Here is a 24422-nt window from a genome sequence, read left to right on the forward strand (position 1 = left end):
TTTTTTTTATATTTGGTAGTTGCAGAGACCAATTATTATTTTTTTTTTTTTTTGTTTTTGTTTTTTTTAGTTTAACTTGATGTACAGTACTAAAATAGCTTATGATAAAAGCAAAAAAAATAAAATGTACAAAAAAATACAAATTAAAAACTTACATAAAAAATAAATATAATAATGTCCAAATAGTGCCCCTTTTTCTTGTCTTGTCTTTAAAAGTGAAACTTAAATAGATGAAGAAATCTCTTCAATATTGAGTAAACTCGCAGTCTTAAATCTCTTATGCTCTCATGTATTTCATACTTTAATGTCTGACACGCTGTTTACTCCCAGACTCTGCTGGTTTCCCAAGTGTTGATTTTTGGTGAATTGCACTGAAACTTTTTACAAAACACATCTACGTTTCAAAACATGCACATTTATAACCCTAAATGAGAAACAGGAAGAAATAAACAGTGCTTTAAGCTGTTTGAAATTGAAAGGTTGTGGAAAGTGACTCAGCACAATATACTGTATGAGGTTTTTTCCATGCGACAGTGCTGCTGATTCATTAATCGTTCTGTGCATTGATATTTCCGTCGTAATGAGGAGGATGTAATGAGCCGCTACAATAAAGCTGCTTTTCATGCTTCCTTATTCATATAAAAAAAAAAAAACACATTTACTGCTTTTGTGTCACAGAAATATCTGTTATATTATACGTCCATCACATTTCAGGAAACAGGCAATGTTCTAAAAGGACAAGAATGAAAGCAATTTAAATTTTGCAATTTAAAGTGCAAAATTCATATAATCTTTTAACTACTGCATGGCCGTTGAGTTTTATCCTTTAGACTGTATAAGCAAATGAGAAATATATGCACTATACACTTATACTGGAAACATGACAAAAAAAGTAACAGTGTAAATAAAATGTTTAAAACTACAGTTTTGAATCATATAAACATGAATTTTTCCCAAAGCGTTACACATTAAAGAATCACTTTGTCTGGGCAAAGCTATATGTAATTTTCACCATATGAGCAGATAAAGTATTTAAACAAGTTATGTTTTACCAATGTGATGTTATATATGTATAACTGAGATCAAAAACTATTTAATTTCAGATAGTTGCCAAGCCAATATTCCTCTTTTCGTTTAGTTTAAATTCATGTAAAAAAAAACAAAAACAAAAAACAACAACAAAAATAAATAAATTAAAAAATATGCATAAAAAAGTATAATAGTATATCAATGATATACTGATATAACAGTAGTATATATTTAGTAACTTTTTTTCAATTTTAGTTTTAGATAAGTACAAATATCTTGTTATAATGGATGATAAACAGCTTTATGACATTTTATAAAAATAATTAGATGACTAACTTATAAGACTCTAAGTCTAAGCAGTTTATGCAACCTAAAATAATAAAAAATACCTAAAAAATGTATTAAAACTACACAGGAGTTAAAATATTAATAATAATAATAATAATAATAATAATAATAATGAGAAAAACACAGCAAAAAATACTATAAAATTACCATAAAATTAAAGTGAATAAAAAACTAAATAAATATAAAATAAAAACAAATTCAAAAATATTAATTTAATGTGTTGTGTTAAAAAATAGTTTATTCTTTTTTTTTTTTTTTTTGCTATTTCTACATACTATACAATTCTAGTATATAGAAATAGCAAAAAAAAATAAAAATAAAAAAAAGTTTTTTAACACACCACATTATGTGTGGTTTGTTTTTACAAACTGACGGAGAAACTTAATCATCTGTGATAATTGCCATCTATCTGACCCATAACAGGAGATTCACTCCTTCGTCTTAACTGAGAGAGTGTACACACACACACACACACACACACACACACACAGTCTTATCAGCGGTGGTTCACCTCCATGACCAGCAGTCTGTCAGCCATTAAACTCCTGATATCAGGAGAACAGACATCCAGAGCCGGTCAGAGCCAGTCTAACCTAAAGAAGAAGCAGCAAAATTATCCTAAAAACAAGCTTCGAGTCAACTGCCCTTCATCCCCTAAAAAAAAAAGCCGTTTTATGACACGCTCTTCAGTCCTCCTCTCTCGGGCGATGTTGTTTGGTTTGCGGGCGTATCGCTTCTGACCCGCTCACATCAAAAGTGTGCCAATCTATCAGAGAAAAGCTTCAACGATCGATGGCTTGAAGTGATAATTGCACGATTGCCTTCTTCCTCTCGCAGGGGAAAGTGGCAGAATATATATCAGCGTGTTTGCGTGTGTTAAAATGTCAGATGGTAATCATCAGTCGAGTGGAATAATGATGAAGTGCTCGTGTCTTAATTAAAGTTTCACCTCGTGAGTGGCATGCGGCTGTATTTTTAGGCACGCGTCGGCCCCCTCAATGCCCTGGCAGCTTTTCTCCAAATCCATCCCTAGAGCACGAGAGAGAGAGAGAGAGAGAGAGAGAGAGAGAGAGAAGAGCTACTGCTTCAGCATGCATCCAATACTTGCACTTTTACTGCATTCACTAAAATGTGCACAAAGCATGAAATCCTGGAGCCCTAAATGCAATGCAGTGCACTCCACTTGACCTGCTGCTTACAATGATGCAAATGAACAAATGTTCCAAAAATCATTTATACCCTAGCAACCGCATAGCAACAGCATACCAACCATTCAGATCCAGCCAGAACACAGTTGCATCTGAGAAACCCCAAACTTTCAACTTTATCTATTTAAAATGTCAAACTTTAAACTACTTCACATTTTGAGGCTAGCAATTAAAGCTGTTAAAAACGAAAAGATGTGAAATCTAAACGTTGCCAGTAATTCATGATCCCGCAATGGAAAGTCATCAGTAAGTAATAATGAAATATTACAATGTCTTGACATAAACAATGACAAATATTTTAATATTGGATAAAATGGTATATTTGACTAAATAATTTTAATAAATACTTTTTGCATTTAATGAAACATGCATATGCAATATTTTTAATATATATATATAAATATATGTATATATATATATATATATATATATATATATATGTATATATATATATATATATATATATATATATATATATATATATATATATGTATATATATATATATATATATATATATATATATATATATATATATATATATATATATATATGTATATATATATATATATATATATATATATATGTATATATATATATAAAATGGAAAATAAATGAAAAATGGAAATTGAGATTTTTTTTATGATATAATAGCTGTTCATAATAATAATAATAATAATAATAATAATAATAATAATAGTGGATGTTGAGAAAAAAGTAGATAATGGTAATTTAAAAAAAAGATGGAAGAAGTTGTTATTTAATAGCTGTTAAAATAATAATAATAAAATATATAAAGAATAAATTCAAAATGGAAGAACCTGATAAAACAGTATGATATAGTAAATGTTAAAAAATAATCAAATAAATAAATTCAAGATGGAAGTTGAGGAAAATGTTATGATATATTGGCTGTTAAAAATAAAAATACTTAAATAGAATAAGTTGAGAAAAATATTATAATGTCTGGCAAAAAAAAAATATATACATTTAGATAAATCCATATATGTTAGTAGCCATTATGCAATGATATTTTTAGTAGCTTCTTCCAGAACAAAACTGTGAGAGCATCTCAGTGATATATGAAAATAACACAGATGCGGACAGATGAAGGTGTTTTATTAAAGACAGGATAATTATGCTTTTTACCTTTTGGAAGTGCTTTAAAATGCTTTAATGACTGAGCACACAGTCTCGGCCTGTGATTATGTTTCAGACCTGTGAAATATGGGGATGTTGAACCTCGACAGACGCACTTAATTCTCCATATTTAACCCAAATTGTTGAATATTCTGAAGAGAAACATCGGGAGAAATCCGCCTTAGCCAGATTTGCTAGAAAACAATCAGCGTTTCATCAGCGCGAGGGGTCAGGCTGGTCTTCTCTATTATTTATCACACCATAGAATTGCAGCATGACCCAGGGCTAAAACCTGTTTTATGAAACCTAAGCGAGCTGGATGTGGAACAGAAAACAGCGTTTGTGAGGATCGCAATCAAAACAGGACGTTCTCTCGCTGTGAAGCTCCTGTAAACTGACGGCATGTGTGACGTGATGAACAAACAGAGCTGAACGCACGTCTGCCGGACCACAGACGCACAATAAGAGAAAGATTTCAGGTTATGTTCAGAAGAATGTGTGTGGAGCACAGGAGTGTTTAATAGCACCAGATGTGGATGGATTTAGGATCTTACTCATCTGGAGATTATTTCATTTATTTGTTTTGGTAAAGAATGAATACAATTTTGTTTAGATATAAAGATGTCTAAATTATCTTTTAGAAATAGGGCTAGTCTACTCTGGCGACAAATTTAGGTTCTAAAAACATTTTCCAGATATTTGGTTGTTTTGATGTTTCTAAGCTGTTAAAATGTCCTATTTTTTTAATATTTTTTATTTTTTTTTGGTGATCATGTTAAATATTACAAAAACATTTCTAACAATGTTTCTAATAACTTTATTTTTACCGAACACACAACATTCTCTGAACATTTATCTTGAATTTTTTCTATAGCATAAAAAAAGTCCAGTTTTTCACAAATAGAAAATTTGTAAAGGTCTCAAAAATGTCTTATGTTTTTTTTTTTTTTTTTAACATTTGATGTATATTTTTAATGTTCTAAGAATGTTATAAATGTACTTATTGATGTGATTATAACATTATTGAATGTTTATATATATATATATATATATATATATATATATATATATATATATATATATATATATATTTACATTCTAAAAAAAGAGTTAAAATGCCCAGTTGTTCTATTGTAATTATAATTCTATTTAAAAAAAGTTACAAACAAAAGTAACGTTTTTACATTCTACTAACGATATTTTCATCCACCATTCATTTTCACCATTTATTTTGTACTTTCTAAGAACCTTAAATTATGTCCAGCATTTAATTTATGTTAGTTTACAAAAAAAGTTAATTTTGACCTGACATACATAACAACATGCTTTTGACCATTTCTTTAATAGCTACTAAAATATCCAGTATTTCTTTTCACAATGTTAATGAAATGTTATAACTTTATTTTCACCAAAAATACATTATATGTACGCTTATTTTTAATATTCCAAGAACATTAAAATGTCCAGTTTGTCTTGTCATGATTATAACAGTATTTAAACATCACAAAAATGTTTCTAATAATATTCTATTAACTTCTTCAACTCGCATACAATGATCTTTAAACATTTATTATTAATATTCCAACAATGTCCAGTCTCCTTTCCTGACAAAGAGTTATTTAAATGTTACAAATTAATTTCTTACAAAGTTCTAACTTTTTCACCTCACATACAACACACTTTGAACTTTTATTTCTAATACTCTTAAGAATGTTCAAATGTCCTTTTTTTATCATGATTAAAATGTTTTGACCAATATTTTATGAATATTGTCAGGTTCAGTTGTAAATTTTTAACATTCATACTATTTTGTAAGTCATTTGATCAGTCCGGTGTACACATATCAAACCGAAAATATGGTTTTAGTTGGATGTAATTACAACAACACATGCAAATACATAAAAAGATCAGGAATATTGCTTCCAGCATCAAACAGCTGTTATTCCTTCAGCCGTGTGTGTTCATGCTCATTTCATTGGGAGGGGAAACACGCATTTGAATCATAAAAGCAGCTGTTCAAACACTAAGATATCATAAACACTCATTGCATTTTCACTCAATTAACTCATAATCTGCTTCACGACTAATTCAGAGACTGAAACACAACATGAGCCAGTAAGTGTATATTACAGCATGTTGACTGCTCAAGCAGAAGCCTGCGTTTGTTATAGCATCCAAAAACGACCGGCGCTAATTGAGATTGAGAGTGAAAAAAACTTGATCATCTTTATAGAAAATTAGAGCAAAACAAAGCATTGCATTGTCACTTTTCCCAGCTGACATGCAATGTTCACACAACGTTTTTTAAAGGTTACGTAAATGTAACGAAACGTTCTTTAAAAAAAAATATTTTAGGAATATTCTTACGAAATTATATACATTCTAGTAGAAAACCTAGAACAACGTTCTTCATCGTAAACTTCTAATGACGTTACTTTTACTTGATTAATGTTTACATTTAGATCAAATGTTCTTAGAACCTCATTCTCAGAACATCCATATGATGTTATTTTTTGCTAAATGTTTTTATAATGTTATCATACGATTTGTGCTTGATGAATGAATCCATAATTTTGAAAGAAAACGTTCTCAGAATAACATTTTGAGAACATACTTATGATTTAATTCATTCTCGCTGAATGTTTTTGCTATTGTAACCTTTGAATAACATTCTAATAACGGTTTTAGAATATTGCGAATAAACATTCAGAGAAGTTATTTTGAGTAAGGTTTGCCGAATTTGTACTAACATTATTGTAACATTTAAATTAAATTCTAATAACGACATTTAATTTTATAAGGTTAGTAGAATGTTGTACTAAATAACATTGACAAAAAGTGTTAATGTTTTTACAATGTTGCGAATAAATGATCAGAGAAAGTTCTATTTTGAAAACAAAAGGGATCAGGGGAATGTTGAACTAAGGTTATTGTAGCCTTTAAAGTATGGTCTAATCGCAACAAGGAAACTGGACATTTTAACATCATATAAACGTTTCAAATTAATGTTTTTTTTTTTTTTTTTTTTTTTTTTTTTTTTTATAACTTTTGTTTTTGTTGTTGTTATCTGGGTACATGCGTGTTATTCAGATGATCGATCTCATCCCAGCTAAAAGAGAATGTTCTCAGAACGTTCTGGAAAGGTTTTCTCAAAGAATGTTAATAGAACGTTTGCTCAAAATGAACAATGTTCTCAAAACATTAGCACGAAAACATTATTTATAAAGTGTTCGTGGAATGTTTTTCAAGTTGGATGTTCAGCTAACATTTTTTTTGATGTTACTACCGTATTTTCCGGACTATAAGTCACACTTTTTTTCATAGTTTGGCCGGTCCTGCGACTTATAGTCAGGTGCGACTTATTTGTCAAAAATTAATTTGACATGAACCAAGAGAAATGAATCAAGAGAAAACATTACCGTCTCCAGCCGCCAGAGGGCGCTCTATGCTGCTCAGTTCTCCTGTAGTCTACACTGAAGACATAGAGCGCCCTCTGGCGGCTGGAGACGGTAATGTTTTCTCTTGGTTCTAAATAAATGCGATTTATATTCCAGTGCGACTTATATATGTTTTTTTCCTCATCATTATGTATTTTTGGAACAATGCGACTTATTGTCAGAAAAATACGGTAATTGTTGCAGAACGTTCGGAGAAGATTTAAAAGTAACATTCCCATAATTCCCATAGCTTTGAACATTCCGTAACATTTTCAGAACTTAATGGCAACGTTTGCAAACTTTTGTGAGTCGGGTTCTCAATGTGAAGCAGACAGAAAGCTGGTTCGAGTGTCAGATTGACGAAACTCTTACTGTTCATCACAGCTCAAGTGTGATTTCCTTTGAGGAGAGATGTTTCATTGTTTCATTCGGATCACTTGGCTCAGTGTGTTTTATGAGAAGAGGTCGGCAGACATTTGAACCCGGGTGAATGATGAAACCACCCGCAATCAGACGCTTTTAAAGAAGCAATAGCCCCGATCATGATTAGATGGACATTGTTGGAGTCAGAGCAGTTGAGAATGAAACATATTATCGCTTCGGTGCCAGCGATGCTCTTAACTGTTCATTTCCTGCAATGGTAATTTAATTCAGAATGTGGAATACTAAGGATAGAAACAAACAACGATGATATGGGTCACAATTACCAACAGCTTGTGTTTTTGAATCAAATCTGCTAGTGTGAAAATGAGTCAGGAATGTGTTTCATGGTAATATTAAAACATAATGTTCTGGGTTTAATGTTATGAACAGCATCTCTGACATGTTGTTGATTCCCACAGATAATCATTTCAAAGAAATGTGTTTCTGAGAAACAAACCGAAATCATGATCGCAGTAATGCACTTAGACAAATATAAACAGAAGAATACATTATATCAAGGAATAGTTCACCCAAAACTGAAAATCTGTGCTCGCATTAGCTGTTTGGACTCTCGTTCTGACGGCACCCATTCACTGCAGAGCATCCGTTGACGAGACACTGATGCAATGCTACATTTCTCAGAATCTGATGAAGAAACAAACTCATCCTAATCTTGGATGGTCTGAGGGTAAATACATTTCCACCAACATTTTATTTATGGGTGAACGATTCCTTTAAGACAAGACTTGTGTGATAAAATTGTGCACTAACCTCGTCTGTGCAACTTTTCTCTGTCTTTCTGAAGTGAAGCAGTGCTTTTTGTTTCTGTGGTTCATCTGTAATGAACCCTGAACAGTCCTTTCATTTACATAGTCATAGAGCAGATGGATTTCATCCAAAAATAACAAACATCCCAAGCGTTTCCACAATGTTTATGCTCTGAACGGAGGAAGAAAATAAAGCCAGTAAAATGGATTTTATATCAATTTAAAACACGTACATACTTTTTTGCATGAGCTTCAAAACAGTGTTATTTCAAAAGACTTTCAGATACAGGTGTTTCATATCAGAATAACGATTAATGGGAAAAATATAATCGTATTATATAAAAAAAAAAACAAATCAAACATTTATTTTTTATACAATATGTACTGATGAATCATTCACAGTGAGATTAGACACACGCTTTAAAAACATTAAATAGTGCATGTTTATTTTAAAGTAGCCGGGCTTATAAAATAAGAATCAGTTTCTCTCTTTGCTGACAAATCACAGAATATCTGTGCACTCATATTTATAAAACATTCAGTATTCATATAACAAATAAATACCAAGCTGATTTCACTAAAAACAAGTTCTATGTGTGTAGTGCACGTACAGATCATTAGTGCGCGTGAAAGTCTGCAAGCGGTGGGTTTGATCGCTCCGCTTCAGCGCTCTGTTCGCTCTTCTCTGCCGTCTCTCTGGCCTGTAATGACAGGGAAGCACATTAGCACACAATCACATCACCGGCCTCCAGAGCTAATGCTATCCTGGATTTCATAAATCCTATTATTGAATAACATCTCGACATGAGAACGAACTTTCCTGCAGGGAGGGTATTGAAAGCTCACAAACTACATTTGGAAGTCAGTCACGTTGTGTGTTTTGTGTGAGAGGCGTCAGTGGAGATGTGATGTGATGCACAGTGTTTCCTCTGCTGATTGAAGCAGATGAAACAACTGGAATATCAGCTAATTTATGCACTGCATTTAACGAACAGCAAGTGAAACAATCCTCCAGCTGACAAAACCAGTTAGGATTCACAACATCAGTCTTGAGCTGTGAATATCTGCCGTCAGCTCAGATGTGAAACATATTGCAGATATTACAGTTTTTGTCATCATTTACACTCTGGTGCAGTCTCTGCAGTTTTTGGTTAACGAAAGTGATTGTGGAAGCTTGTTTATGCCACAGGATTAAAAAAAAAAAAAAAAAAGTTAATAGCAACTTTTTAACCGTACAATTTTGAGTTTATATTTCATAATTCTGACTTTTTCTTCACAGTTCTGAGAAATTGTGAGTTATAAACTCAGATTTCTGAGAAAGAAAAAAAAACAAACAAGAAAAAACTAAACTGTAAGATACAAGCTAAAAATTCTGAAAAAAAAATAAAAATCTGTATTTGCATCATTCTACAATTGCAATGCAACAAAATTCAACATACCCAATTAAAATTTCATGCAAAATATCACCATCTTGGCAACTGGTCACAATACCATAAACACAACCCATAATTAACCAATTTACAAATATAAAAGGTTAGAAAGTCAGACGTTTATCACTGAATTGGATCTGTGAGTTAGGTCTTAAAGTGACAGCAGAAAACAAAAAGAGAAAATCACTCACTGTTCCTGATTTAGCAACTTTAGAAGCTCAGTATGTTTAATTTATACAATTTGTACTGGTGCAGTGTTGTTAAAGCCCATTTCTGCCAATAACAAATAAATAAGTAAATAAATATATTTTAATAACTGAACAAAACTGAGAGCTATAAGCTTGCAATTCTGAGAAGTCAGAATAAGGAGAGAAAACACTTTAATAACCTTATTTTTTTTGTACAGTGCAATCTCAGAATTGAGAGAAAGTCTAAATTATGAATTTATTCATCGCAATTCCACGTTTTTTTTTTTTTTTTTTTTTTTCTGTTTATAATCACACACTTTTTTGTATCTTACAATTCACAGAATTTTCTCAGAATTCCAAAAAAAAAAAAAAAAAAGTCAGAATTGTGAAATTCAAAATTACCTTTATTTTTTTTTCCTGGACAGAAAAAGCATCCATACTGTGTTTTATTTGACATTTGAATATTCAGTTTCTGTAGTGTTTTATACTTGAAAACCTTTAAAAAAACAATATTTGTCCTGTTGTTTGTCATTTGTTTATTTATTCTTTTTTTAACAACCAAAAAGTTGTTAAAATATAAAAAAGACATATTCAAGCTTTTTCCATTGTCCCCCCATATGTAACTACTTTACATTTGGTGTAAAATATAATATGGTAAATGTCATGTACTGTACATTCTGGAAATTACTGCCACATTATCAGTCATTCTGATATCAGAAAATGTCCTGCTTGTGCTTCTTTCATGTTGTGCCAATCCTTTAAGACTTACTTCAGTGAATCCTGAACAGAGAAATATTATAGATTATTTTGCCATTTTTTAGAGTCTGCCAGAACAGAGTGAACACTCTTAAATAATTCTCACAGAAGAAAGAAAGAAAGTCAAAAGGATTAGGAATGACATGGCAGTGAGTAACCGAGGAGAAAAGTTTCACTTCTGTGCTACAAGAAGCAAAAAAATCAGTATTCAATCCATTTTTTAAACAGTTGTTTATAGTATGTACACGCATTGACATCTCCAGATGATTGCAAGCTTCCTGACGGGCAAAATAAACCGAGACCCCGTGAGGAAGGACCCTGCGTCTGTCTGATCAGTAGTCTGTGAAGTTGTGGAGGAGGAGCAATAATTCACAGCCGTGATGGACTGGACTTTCATACGGGGAGGAATGAAAGAATCATGGGAAAGGGGAGGCGTTGTAAAATTGATTTGTGAGAAGAAAGTCCTACCTTGGCATTGTGATTTTGCATAGCACGAGTTCAACAGCTGAATAAAAGAGCAAAATAAAATCCATGGTGAGTGATGATCAAAGCCACATGACAGGTTCATGCATCATCAAACGAGTCGTTTCTGCTGCGCACTAGATTTTCATGCCACACCATCATATATCTTTAAAAAATATTATCATCCAATATTTAAAAAACAGAACTTTATTAGTATGTAATTCATTCAGAAATATTCTTGGTCTTTGTATTTTTTTCCCCTTTATATTATTTAAAACGGTATTACATTTTTTTAATCAAGTTACTTTCGTATCATTGATATACCATTACATTACACTATTTTAAAATATTTTGAATTAGATTTAATTTTTCAATTTTCTGCTGTAACTTTAATTTTAGTTAAAGGTTTAGGAATTTTGTTGTGTGTTTTTTTTTTTCAAATACAGTTTTTGTTTTCACATTTCAGTTTTAATTAATTTAGTTTTAGTTATTTTAGTACTTCAGGTTAACCTTACTCAAAATCAGAAATGCAGTTGAAATAAGTCAGTGTTTGTTATATTTAATTTCAGTTAATCTTTATTTTATTGTTCAAGTAACCATTTTTAGTTTTAACCAAACCACTTTTAGTTTTAGTTTTTTATTATGATTTTATAGCATTTCATCATTACTTTAATAATATTTTATGATCTTAGTTTTAGTTAATAACCCCGCTGTGTCCTCAATATCGCTTTTCAATGTTATTCTTAAAAAAAAAAAAAAAAAAAATCCTTAATGACATCATCTTCCAGGAAGTGACATCATTTTGGTAGGAAATAACATTATCAGTGGATCTGATGAATTCGGTTACATTTTATGATACTGGTTTGTGCTTCTCTCATCGTTTGTGATCAAATCAAAATTTCAGTAGATTAAAATATGTAAAATCCCTTAAAAGTTTACATCCTGATGTTAGCTATACGTCAATCTAAATGAGCATTGACTAACTTCAGCTCTTTAAAAACATCTGACCAGAGCACATTTCTGAACATCTTTTATACCCTTTTATAGAAATACATCCTTAATTTCATTCATCATGTAGAGGTTACAGAGTTCAAAGCAGAAAGGACCCGAACATTAAGGTGAAATACCTCCTCATTGTGTTTCTCCAGCCTCTCCAGTTGTTCCCGCTGAGCTGCCTGGTGTTGCTCGCTTTCCTTGGACTGTTTCATGGCGAGCTGTCAATCAACGCCCATGTTAATTTACATAATTAGAAACATGCATTATATATATATAAAAAAGCTAGATTAGAATCATTACCCTCTTTCGTTCTGTAAGAAACTTCCTTGTGTTTGTGCTGTTAAGCTCTCGAACTCTCCTGCAGAAACACAACCGTTAGAAACAGTATTTGTGGAGTTATATTATTCCTTATAACTTTTGATTAGTGGGTGACGCTGACTTAAAATTTGGTGCACATCTTAAGGTGATGATGACATTGAAATCTGTTAAGTTTCATTGCAATACACCAAAGTGTTTCTTAAACACACACTTTGTTCCTTTTTGGCGTTATACATTTACTGGTGGGGTTCAATTTGAATTATGTTTGTGAGGTTTTTTTGTCAGATGATGGATGATATGAGGCAATTTATGAGTGGAATAATAAAAAAAACAAAGGTCAATGAAGAGGTTAAAAATAGTGGAAACGATTTGGTTAACCTAGAAAATCAGTCCTCTACAAACACCCAATAATAGAAGACTTATGAGTTAAATCCAAGGTAATGATCATTTTTGATCTGTAGGTGGCGCTGGCTTGAAATTTTGTGCATATCATAAGAGAGGGATGCCAATGATAATTCCCAAGTTTCATTACAAAATGCCAAAGTGTTCCCAAAACACATTGGTTCCTCTTTGGCGTTCTCATCAATTTATCGTATTGCGTTAAAATCAAAGAGTTCTGAAAATCTAATTATGTTTGTGAAGATTTGTCTGATGATGGACAATATGAGGCAATTTATAGGAAATGTATTGATTATTTTTGTATATGTAGTGTAAAAACATCTGGTTGACATAGAAATTTGATTTCTACAAACTCCAATTCATAAATAGAGAGAAGAATAATCCTCTTTTTGAGGCTTTGAACAGTAGGTGGCTCTGGCTTGAAATTTTGTGGACATCATAAATTAATAATGACAAAGATCATTCCTAAGTTTTATTACAATATACCAAAGTGTTTCCAAAACACACCGTTAGTTCTGCTTTGGTGTCCTCATCAATTTATTGTGTTAAAATATATCTTGTACTTGTTTGAACAATGCTTGAAACCTGGTTTTATGAGCCCTTTCTGTGTCTGTTTGACTCTTTATGATGAATCGCTTGATGTATTCCCTAATTGTAAGTCACTTTGGATTAAAGTGTCTGCTAAATGAATAAATGTAAATCAAAGAGTTGTGAAAAATGGTCTGTGTAAAGACTAGAGATGACAAAAAGAACAAGTTAAATCTGAAGTGTTTTTTTTTTTTTTAACCAAAGTGTACTCTTTTTATTGTGCCCCTACTTTACATGCTTAACATCAAAAATTGTAATCATTTTAGAGATGGGTTTTAATTGCTCAGGGTCAAATGCAATGACACACATTTTGGTATATCAAAAATAACTTCTTCACCAGGGTCTAAAAAATGATCTAATTAAAATGAATTAACTAATTAAAAAAAAAAATAGAAAAAGGTTTTAACAAAAGTGTAAATGCTGGATATTCCAGTGCATTGAGTTCAGCCATAAAATCAGAGAAAAAAATGGATCACTGATAGATGGTGCCTGGCCCTAAAAAACACAAATTATATGGATGAAATTGCACAAGACGGTTCTGTTTGGATATTACATTTCAATAATTATGCCTCAAAATACAAGCAAAGCACTGAGGAAAGTGAAACCTCCAAATTAACCTTGACTGTACGAGCTTTACAATGAACTGCTGCCAAGCTTTTATTATTACCGTTCCCTCTCAGCCTTGTTCTTTATGCTTTTGTCTTGACTGATGGCTTTGCTGCTCTCCATCGAGGTCTTCGCTTGGTTGGTCCGCATGTCTTTATTTTGTCTGTAAGAGGAGGAAATACTTCAATTTCTTTTTTTATAATAAACACTGGTTTGCTCCATTATTTCAATAAAGTAGGTCTGTATTTATATGCATTCTCTGTGTGCACTGTGCAACTGTACAAACTACTACAGATGTATGTGTACAGATGTTAAACTAAGCTCAAATGTGTACTTCACTACACATCTGGAAATTTGCCCATATACATCTGTCATGTGATGAATCATAGACACATAGAGATGCCACTGTGAAGCCAGGACTCACTATTTACATTGAAAGGACGTGCTTTTGCAAGAAAATTAATGACACTGATTTCATTTAAATGGACATGACACAATCCTTTAGAAGTGTGTGTGTAATGCCTAGTTAAATTATATTGTAGTAGGTGACTTTTGAAGATACAGGGCTTTGTGCTTAAAGTTACATTCTTAAGTTTTGCCTCTTTGTCGCCACCTCTGTTTGAAACCTGCAATTGCAGTCTTTTGCGGATTCATTTAGCTAGCGACTCCAGCACGGATGAATCTAATTTTTTTAGGAGTAACTTACATGTGGTTGTCAGTCATCATCTTGGAAGTATGACCAAAATAATAATTTTCACTGGATATTTTCATCTGACCAAGTAATTAACAAGTCTGACACTTTTGTTCTGACCAGCAGAGGAAAAAAGCATTACAATAAATCGCGCTACAATGGTGATTAAATCTAACGATTGGTTATCTCATATCACCTCAAACTGTGCAAATTACTATTATTGTTATACTTTGTTCTCAAATTGTGAATGTTATCATCAGCATTGCGTGACTTTGTGTATATACTGTGTATATATTTAAATTATATTCTAATCTCTAGTTGTGTCAGACCATTAAAATACAAATCTTGTGTAATTCTACGAAGGCTAACTGTAATCAGAAGCACTGGAATATAATCTAATTTCAGTCACTTGTGTTTCATAAACACAAACTTTTTTGGATTCCAATCCGCCATCAAAATAAGTTAAATTATTCAATCTGCTGTGAGAAAAGGCTTTAAATGATCCGTCACTTGCAGTAGCCAGGACTTTTCCTTTATGTTTACAGACTAAGAGTGTGATGATAAATCTATGCAGAATCGATTCGTGGATGGATTTTGAGATCTACCGCGATTCTCTCCAGAATCGATTGTGAGCTTAGATATCAACAGCAGATGGCGCTCTACGCTAGTTTTTATCCGCACACTCAAATGCTCATAAAGAAGAGCACTTGTGCAGTCGACCGAGTCTGTAACTTCACCTCGGCTCAGAATAGCTTTATGACCCAAGATTAATGTAAACAGCCCACTGCGAACACCCTTGTAATTGTCTTCAACTTTTTCGAATTTTATGAATGATTATTTTAGGTTCAAGTGTGTATAAAGATTCGGAAACAAGCAGAATACGGCTGTTTCTAAAGCATGCAGCGCCATCTGCTGTTCAAAACTAAGCTCAGAATCGACTTTAGAGAGAATCGCGATGCATTCGGAAAATCGCGATGCATTCGGAAAATCACAATGTTGGATAATTTCTTATTTCGCGATGCATCAATTTATTTTCCCAGACCTATTGCAGATGTGATATAATGTTGAAGTGGCATGCTCGAATTCCCTGCAAATTCCTAGAAAACATTAGTATAAGCTTACCATTGTGAATCGGGCTAAGGTATGGAGATAGTTATGTGCTTGCTCAAAAATTTATTTCGTATAATTTTAAACCCCAAAAAAAAAAAAATTATATATATAGAAAACGTGTTGTCAAGTTTGGTATGCGTTACACTGCCGCATTACACAAAATTCTCCAACACAACAGAAACCGCATGATTCATTAAAGTACAAAGTTTTAAAGACACGGAGAGATGTCCTAGGTCTCAGTGCTAGAGGTCACTTTCCTGAGGCCAGCGATGAAGAGAGCAACACACTCGGTTGCAAACCTTCTAGGACGTTCTACAAGCTTTCATCTAAATTCAGTCGAAGTTCAACGTTCAGTCCTTTCTTCTCTCACCTCTCATGCAGGAGCGAGAGCTGCTGTGTTTGCTTCTCATGCTCCATCAGCAGGAGTTTCCGGAGCGTCTCGCACTGTTGAATCACATGCTGCTCTCTCACAGTCTGCTCTTCAGCCGAGTGCCATTTGATCATTTCTGCCCATTCAAGCGCGTGACTGGCCACCATCTCCTTCACCTGCAAACAGTGACAAAAGACAGTGCGTCTGTTTCAATACTCAGAACCTCCGGGAGTAAAACAAGTAGCTTGAAGTGAATCAAGAACTCAGTACCTTTGATTTGTGATTGCTCGTTAAAGTCTTGATCTGCTTTTCGATGTCTCTGCTCATTTCAAGGCTGTAATTGTCACTGAGGGTGAACAGATAATGAGAGTTTGTACTATTTTACACTCAAAAGAAACAGTTTATGCTTTATTTAGAATATTTTTTGGTAGTCACAAGGCTCATAGCATGTGGATCTACATTGATTCACATGTAATGGGTTTAGTTGACCTAATCAATGCTGTATATCTATATGTATATTTTAAAGAACATTCTTAGATTTTAGTACAATTAATGTTATTTGCAGCTCTTCATTAATTGAGAGACAGCCTGAATCATTTAAAGTAAACCTGAAATCAAATTTGACATTCATTTACTTTTTAAAACACATTGGCTTATATAGTGCAAAATTCAGCATTGTGAATTATTACAAATATAAATAATGTCACTAATATTTTATTAACATATAAAGTTTCCTTATGTGTTTATTTAGTTTTACTTAGGAATATGCAAAATTGCATTAAAATAATGTAACTGTAATCTGTAATTGAAATATAATAACTTCTGATGTATAAAATTGAATGTATTTATTTATTTTATTATTTTATTGCATAAAAATAATGTAAGCATAAAGAGTGTTTATTTATTTAATTGTATTTGTTTCACTCGGGTATATGCCAAATTACATACAAATAATCTCACTGTAAGATTTTATTAATATATAACTCCTAATGTATAACATGACATTTATTTACAATTTTTTTTCATCCAGTTTGACTCCAAATTACAGAAGTAAAATATCTTGTGAATGCAACTGTATTAAGATTGTACAACATAATATAATTTAGTTGTATTCCACATTTGTAAAACACTTTGTATCAAAGAGTCTGTTAAATGAATAGATGTAAATATCCTGATAAGTATTTGCACACTTATGCCAAACTGTATACATGGCACAGTAATATAATTACTCAATGAAGACAGTATTGTGTTTGTTTGTGGTTAATAGATGATAATATGTTAATGTGATGGATCTCCACCTGTGGTACGTCCAATATAAATCATCAAAACCGTTTCAAAAATAATAAAGAATATTCAAATTCATATATGCACCTAAGGTAAAAATTTGTATATTAATAATAATAAAATAAAATAAAATGGTGCCACTGTATAAATTTTAGCCTGAAACAAATTATGGCCCCGTGAAATTATTTTCCCCCAAAATAATAATTTTTTTCCAATTTCAGTTTTTTTTTTTTTTTCTGGATTCAGTTTTTTTAATTGGTTAAATGAAATTATATTAATCAAAAAGCATGAATAACTGATTAAGATCACATGCAATTTTCATTTTTCAATAGTATTTTTGTATTCACAGACACTAGACCATATTGCGGTTTTGTTTCAAGTATACTGACCTTCTCTTGATTTATTTGTCCAAAATTTTGGAAATTCTGTGTCAATACTCATTATACTGTCAATAACATTTTTATGACTTAATTCCATAATTCTCTCTTCGTTTGTGGCATTGCAGATATCATAGTAGGGTTGGGTATCATTTGAGTTTTATCGATTACAATTATTTTCAATTACTAGTTTTGATTGCAATAAGATAGACAAAAACAAATCTAAATAATGTTTGCTTGTGCTTCAGATGTGTGCTTGCACGCAAACAGTGTGCAAGTTATTTCCCTTCCTGCTCTTAAATCGTTTAAAATCAAATCAGGGATGTACGATATTGGATTTTTGCCAATATTCGATATGCCGATATTTTTCAACTCACTAAGTGTCTCCTGTGTAGAAATTTTAAGCAAATAATTTTTACATTTTGTTTGTTAAAAAAAACTTATTTGTTAGAATTAAATAATGACAGTACATTGAAGCTTTGAAAATAACTACACATAAATACTATAAATAAATAAACTGTATATCAATTGCATATGCATCACATATATTTCTTCAGAAAGATGTAATAACCTTAATATTTTATTTTAAGATTTAACATTTGTAGATGGTCTAGAACAAAAGATGTCTTTTAGAGTTCATAGTTTGTTTAAAAAAATAATAATAATTTACATGTGACATGTTAGTGATGTTTTGTTACTGATGTAAGCTATAGCTTCTGACCTTTAAATCAAAACATACTCATGCTTTTATGACATCAATTTCTGCTTTATTTAATCAGAAACCATCTAAATAAAATTTGTGTATTTTACTTTCATTTTATTAGAAGTAGACTAACAGTGCACTGCCCCCTACGTAATTCATCATTCTGTATCATTCTGTACGTGCTTTCACAGATTAAATACGGTGATCCAAAACAGTTGATCCAATCATCATTCAGACAAAACTTTGCTTTATGAATGAACCACACTGCTGGCGTGATCTGATCACTAGCACACCCTGTGCACATGTGAATTAACGTATTCCTCTTATCGGCCAGACATATTGGCATAATATTTTTCATATTGGGCCTATGCTAATACAGTACATATAAAAACATTATCGGCCATTTCAGATATCGGGCCGATAATATCATGCATCCCTAAATCAAATAACAGGAGTCATATAGCGTAATTGAAATGTACGCGTCTTAACGAATAACCAGTTCTTGTAAATTTGGAAGCAGTTAAAAAATGGAACCAATTCCAAGATACCCAAGCCTATCATAGGGGCCTAAAAAAGCTCACTGAAAAGTTATCTGTCCCCTACTGTACATGGCTACAAAAAGCATGAAGAGAAAAGTGCATGTGAGTGTAATGAAAACCTTATATCATATTCACCTCACTTTCCTGATGCTTTTCTCGAGCTGCTTCTCCAGCGCTTGTTTCTCTTTATCATGTTGAGCAACAGTCCTGTCCACTTGAGTGCAGTGGGAGCTCTGCAGTGCCACATGGGCCTGAAATAAGAAGCAGGATTGTTTTCTCCTTTGTCTTTGTATCCGTGCCGTCAGTTTTCCAGCCCTACAGGCTTCAGTGTCTGCGACACACACACAGTGTTCATAATCAATTCAATGAAGTCAAGCAAACAAAAGCTTTCAATCACCTTCGCCTGCTTTTTCTTCAAAGCACACATGTCCTTCTGCTGCTTCTTGACAAGCTTCAAGTAAGTCTGCGGAGAGGTTAGAAAAACATTTCATATTTCACATGCAAATAAGATGTTTTTTTCTTGGTTAATTTGTTACCTTTGTCTGCTTTAGGTCGTCGATGGTCAGCTGAGGTGCGAGCACTGATGTATCTACAGATTCAGAAAGCAAAATAGGATACTTAATATGTGAATAAATCAAGCTGGCTGATTCAGACATGTGCTCTTAGAAAGAGACGGATGCATAATATAGGATTTTTGCCACGATTTCGCCTTTGGGAATTTCAGGGATTGTGAAAGATGTCTTTTTCGCCGTAGGACAGTCTTGGATTGCTTTTTGATGTCAGTGTCAAAGTCTTTAGTCTGTCTGAGCTTTTACCCACGATCCCACTGGTGTCATCTCACAATCTGACAAGCAACAGTAGTGAAAGACAGAAAACATAATCATCACAGTCTACACCCTGAACCAATCTCTACCAATATCCATTGACTAAATTATCCCAAGCAATTATTTTCATCAAGCAATTCAATATATGTGTGTGTAACCACTGTTGTTGTAGTTTCAGCCACATCTGAAATAGTTCATTCCATTGATATTAGTTGAGAAGTGAACATATAAAGAAAGCAAAGAGTTTAAAACATACAAGCACAGTTCAGCTGAATGATAAAGTTCACGCTTTTTAACTTTATGTTGTTGTGATGTTTTCAAACAGTATCAGTATCTCTCCATATAGGCTAATACAATCATATACAGCAATCATTTCTCAAATATTTATTACAATACATACTGATAAACTGACTCAAAGATTTTGCATCACTGAACTGAGCAACTCTACAGTCATTTTATGACTCTATACGTATACTGACTCCTTTGTGTATTTTAATTCCTCATTTACGGTCTGGGTTTCTGCTCATGCTGGTCTCGATCTCATATATTTACCCTCTTTGGAGCAGATGAGTGGGCTCTGTCCCGGCGCTGCTCTCAGTCTCTCAGAGTCTTTCTGCTGCAGCATCGCCTTCCGCTTCCTGCTCCCCATCCAGCCGTCATTCGGAACATCGGCGATATCTGACTGAAAACCACACCATCACAGCACAGAGAGAGAATACTGTACAAGACTGGGCTCTGCACTGAAGATACCCCAAATTATTTTAATTATTTTTTCTAAATATTTGTGCTGGTAATTAAATAGCACAATAAATTAGATCTTTATTCGTTTTTATTGTGCAAGGTTCAGCACTGTAAATATAAATTATGTCGTTAAACCTCCAAATGCATAAAATTATCTATCTGCATATCCTCTATCATCCATCCATCCATCCACCCATCATCTACCCATTTCCTTATTCAACCAACCATACATCCATCTGTCGTCCGTCCGTCTGTCCATCCATCCAATAATTCATCTATCCCATCAATCCATCTTTCTATCAATCTATCCATCTTTCCGTCCACCCATCTTTTCAATCATCCATCCATCATCTATATAAATTTATATCCAACCAACTTAACCAACCTTTTATCTATCCATCCATCCATCCACCTACCCATCTTTGCATCCTTCCATTCATCCATACACTCACCCACCCACCTATCTACCTATCTATCCATCGATCAACCTATCGATCTTTGCATCCATCATCCATCATCCATCCATCCAACCAAACAACCAACCAAACAACCAACCATCCACCCATCCATCCACCAATCAACCTATCGAGCTTTGCATCCATCCATCCATCTTTGCATCCATCATCCATCCAACCAACCTTCCAACCGACCGACCATCCATCCAACCAACCAACCAACCATCCATCCATCCATCCATCCATCCATCAATTCACCAATCAACTTATCGATCTTTGCATCCATCCATCCATCCATCCATCTTTGCATCCATCATCCCTCCAACCAAACATCCAACCAACCGACCATCCAACCAACCAACCAACCAACCAACCAACCAACCAACCAACCATCCATCCATCCATCCATCCATCCATCCATTCACCAATCAACCTATCGATCTTTGCATCCATCCATCCATCTTTGCATCCATCATCCATCCAACCAACCTTCCAACCGACCATCCAACCTACCAACCATCCATCCATCCATCAATTCACCAATCAACTTATCGATCTTTGCATCCATCCATCCATCCATCTTTGCATCCATCATCCATCCAACCAACCATCCATCCATCCATCCATCCATCCATCCATTCACCAATCAACCTATCGATCTTTGCATCCATCCATCCATCCATCCATCCATCCAACCATCCAACCAACCGACATCCATCCATCCATCCATCCATCCATCCATACATCAATTCACCAATCAACTTATCGATCTTTGCATCCATCCATCCATCCATCTTTGCATCCATCATCCATCCAACCAACCATCCATCCATCCATCCATTCACCAATCAACCTATCGATCTTTGCATCCATCCATCCATCCATCCATCCATCCAACCATCCAACCAACCGACATCCATCCATCCATCCATCCATCCATCCATACATCAATTCACCAATCAACCTATCGATCTTTGCATCCGTCTTTGCATCCAACCATCCAACCAACTGACCAACCAACCATCCATCCATCCATCCGTCTGTCTGTCTGTGTCTGTCTATCTATCTTTTTTAGTTATCCATCCATTATCTATATATCTACGTATCTATCCATCCAACTATCTATACATCCATCAATTTTTTTCAGTCATCCATCATCTGTCTATCCATCCAACCAACCATCTCTCCATCCATCATTTATCTTTTCCAGCAATCCATCCATTATCTATATATCTATCCATCCATCCATCCATTTTTTTCAGTCATCCATCATATATATATCATATATATCCATCATATATAACATATATATCTATCTATAAATCCATACATCCATCAATCTGTCCGCCTGTCCATCCATCCAATCAATTTATCCATCTTTGCATCCATCTATCCGTCCATCCGTTCATCCATCCCTCCATCAATTAATCTGTCTATCAATCTATCTATCCATCCATCCATAGGTTTTGCACTATTTGAAGAAGGTACACTTTTGTCTGAAACATGTGTCCATGTAATACTAAGCAGCCAAGTGTGTGTGGAATAAATGCACAAGACAGAGAAACCTGAGCTGTAGTGAACAGCCTGAAAAGATCAAAACTCAGAAGCTACAGGACCGTCTTCGTGCTGCTGCAACACTATTCCAACGAATCGCTTCAATGCTGAAAGTTTAATGAAAGAAGTCGATCCACACGGTTCAACGAGTGCATGAAGAACTGATTAAAGTAAATGGAGAGCTCTCAAGGTTGTGTGCATTAATGATACAGACGCTCACCATCTCAATGCCCATGGCTCTCATTTGGTCCGTTCTTTTCTCACAGACCGATACGAACTTCTTGGGATCAGACAGGGCATCTGCAATCGCTGGAACAAGAAGACCTCATAACGTGAAAACACTGAGACTTAAGACGAAACTCAGTGGTGCTTGTTTTTACAACAAAGGCCTTCTGATGTTGATGTGTCTCACCTCCGAAGCCGTCGGGCACGTATGTCTTGAGGATGATTCTGCAGAAGACGGTGGCCAGAGACAGAGGCTTGTTGTACTCGTTTCGTAGGGAGATGTGCCTGTAACCCGACTGCAGTCCGTCCAGCGGGAGAATGCGCTGTCCGATCAGCTTATTGTTGTCGTCGTACACAGCCACACGCAGCACAGCCAGGTCTGGGAGGATCACCTGCGGGATCCTGGGTTATTTATTCTGCTTGTGTTTTGGATTTGGAGGAAGAAGTTTCAAAGGCAAAAACAAGAGACAGAAACCTTCACTGAAAAAAAAAAAAAAGTGCACAAACAATTTTCACTGTGTAGGAAATTCAGAATGCTCAGCAAGTAACATAGAATTAATTGTGAAATGTTGAAGATTTTGTATTTTTTTTATATATATTCCAATAGTCTTTGTTTTATTTCCAACTTAAATAATAATAATAATAAAAAAATGAATTATTAGTGACATTTCCACCCAAAAAGGATTATATATATATATATTATATATATATATATATTCTTAGACTTACTTGTTTGATTCATTTCTATAACATTAACTGAAAGTTAGATTAAGAAATAACACAAATTTGTATATAAAATGTATTATAAATAATAATAATAACAGCATTATTATTTTATAGTTTTATGCATAAATATGACATTTTTAAAAGCATGTACCTTAACATTTGTGTGCATTTTATTTTTCAATTTAGGTTTGCTTTATTTATTATAAACCCACAATTAATTAGAAGATATGTTAATACAAATGTAAATAAATTAATCAATCGTCTGATTCAGAAACAAGAATCAGCTTCGAGAATCAGATATTTTCATTTATTTATTAACTTGTTTATTCATTCATTTTAACTTCAGCCACATTCTTGATTTAATAAATAAACAAATCTTTTTTTTTTGATATTTTTATTTTCCTAACTTGCATCTAAACATTTTTGTGTGCATTTTTTTTTTTTTTTTTTTTGTTGCATTTACGTTTGCTTTATTCATTATTGTAATAATTATTTCTATATTGATTTATTATTCTTTATTTGCATGGAACACAAAGAGACTCTAAAAAAACATGAAATATTAGTAATGTTCAGATTTTAAAAATGCATTTGGATTCAGATTTTTAAAATATGATATATTTATGTATATGATACAAGAAAAGAACAAACAAAAACATAAAACAAACTATACACAATCTGTTTCTCACACAAAACTATTTGTATGACAATATTTTTATTTCATGCAAGACAT

At 33.2% G+C, this 24422-nt stretch overlaps 1 protein-coding gene across 1 annotated transcript; it reads right to left on the minus strand.

The window, feature by feature from the left end:
* Positions 1 to 8543: 8543 nt before the first annotated feature.
* On the minus strand, positions 8544 to 23477 carry LOC113088793 (1-phosphatidylinositol 4,5-bisphosphate phosphodiesterase beta-4-like). Its single transcript, XM_026255840.1, has 13 exons — positions 23154 to 23477; positions 22962 to 23050; positions 20544 to 20673; positions 19704 to 19756; positions 19565 to 19630; positions 19303 to 19418; positions 16535 to 16610; positions 16265 to 16440; positions 14155 to 14256; positions 12483 to 12540; positions 12314 to 12400; positions 11193 to 11229; positions 8544 to 9051 (listed from the first exon to the last, which is right to left on the minus strand). Exons 2-13 carry the CDS (start codon positions 22983 to 22985, stop codon positions 9014 to 9016), a joined length of 963 nt encoding a protein of 320 aa, XP_026111625.1. The 5' UTR covers positions 22986 to 23050; positions 23154 to 23477; the 3' UTR covers positions 8544 to 9013.
* Positions 23478 to 24422: the final 945 nt, after the last annotated feature.

This window comes from Carassius auratus, unplaced genomic scaffold, assembly GCF_003368295.1.
Source record: "Carassius auratus strain Wakin unplaced genomic scaffold, ASM336829v1 scaf_tig00047282, whole genome shotgun sequence".
NCBI lineage: Eukaryota > Metazoa > Chordata > Actinopteri > Cypriniformes > Cyprinidae > Carassius > Carassius auratus.

What these genes read in the sequence shown, in the direction of transcription:
- LOC113088793 (XM_026255840.1), bottom strand. Translation starts at nt 22,985, where the DNA reads ATGAGAGCCATGGGCATTGAGATG. An exon ending in ACTCATCTGCTCCAAAGAGG is followed by an intron (nt 19,757 to 20,543) that starts GTAAATATATGA and finishes CTGAATCTGTAG; the next exon opens with ATACATCAGTGCTCGCACCT. An exon ending in AAAAGCATCAGGAAAGTGAG is followed by an intron (nt 16,611 to 19,302) that starts GTGAATATGATA and finishes GTTCACCCTCAG; the next exon opens with TGACAATTACAGCCTTGAAA.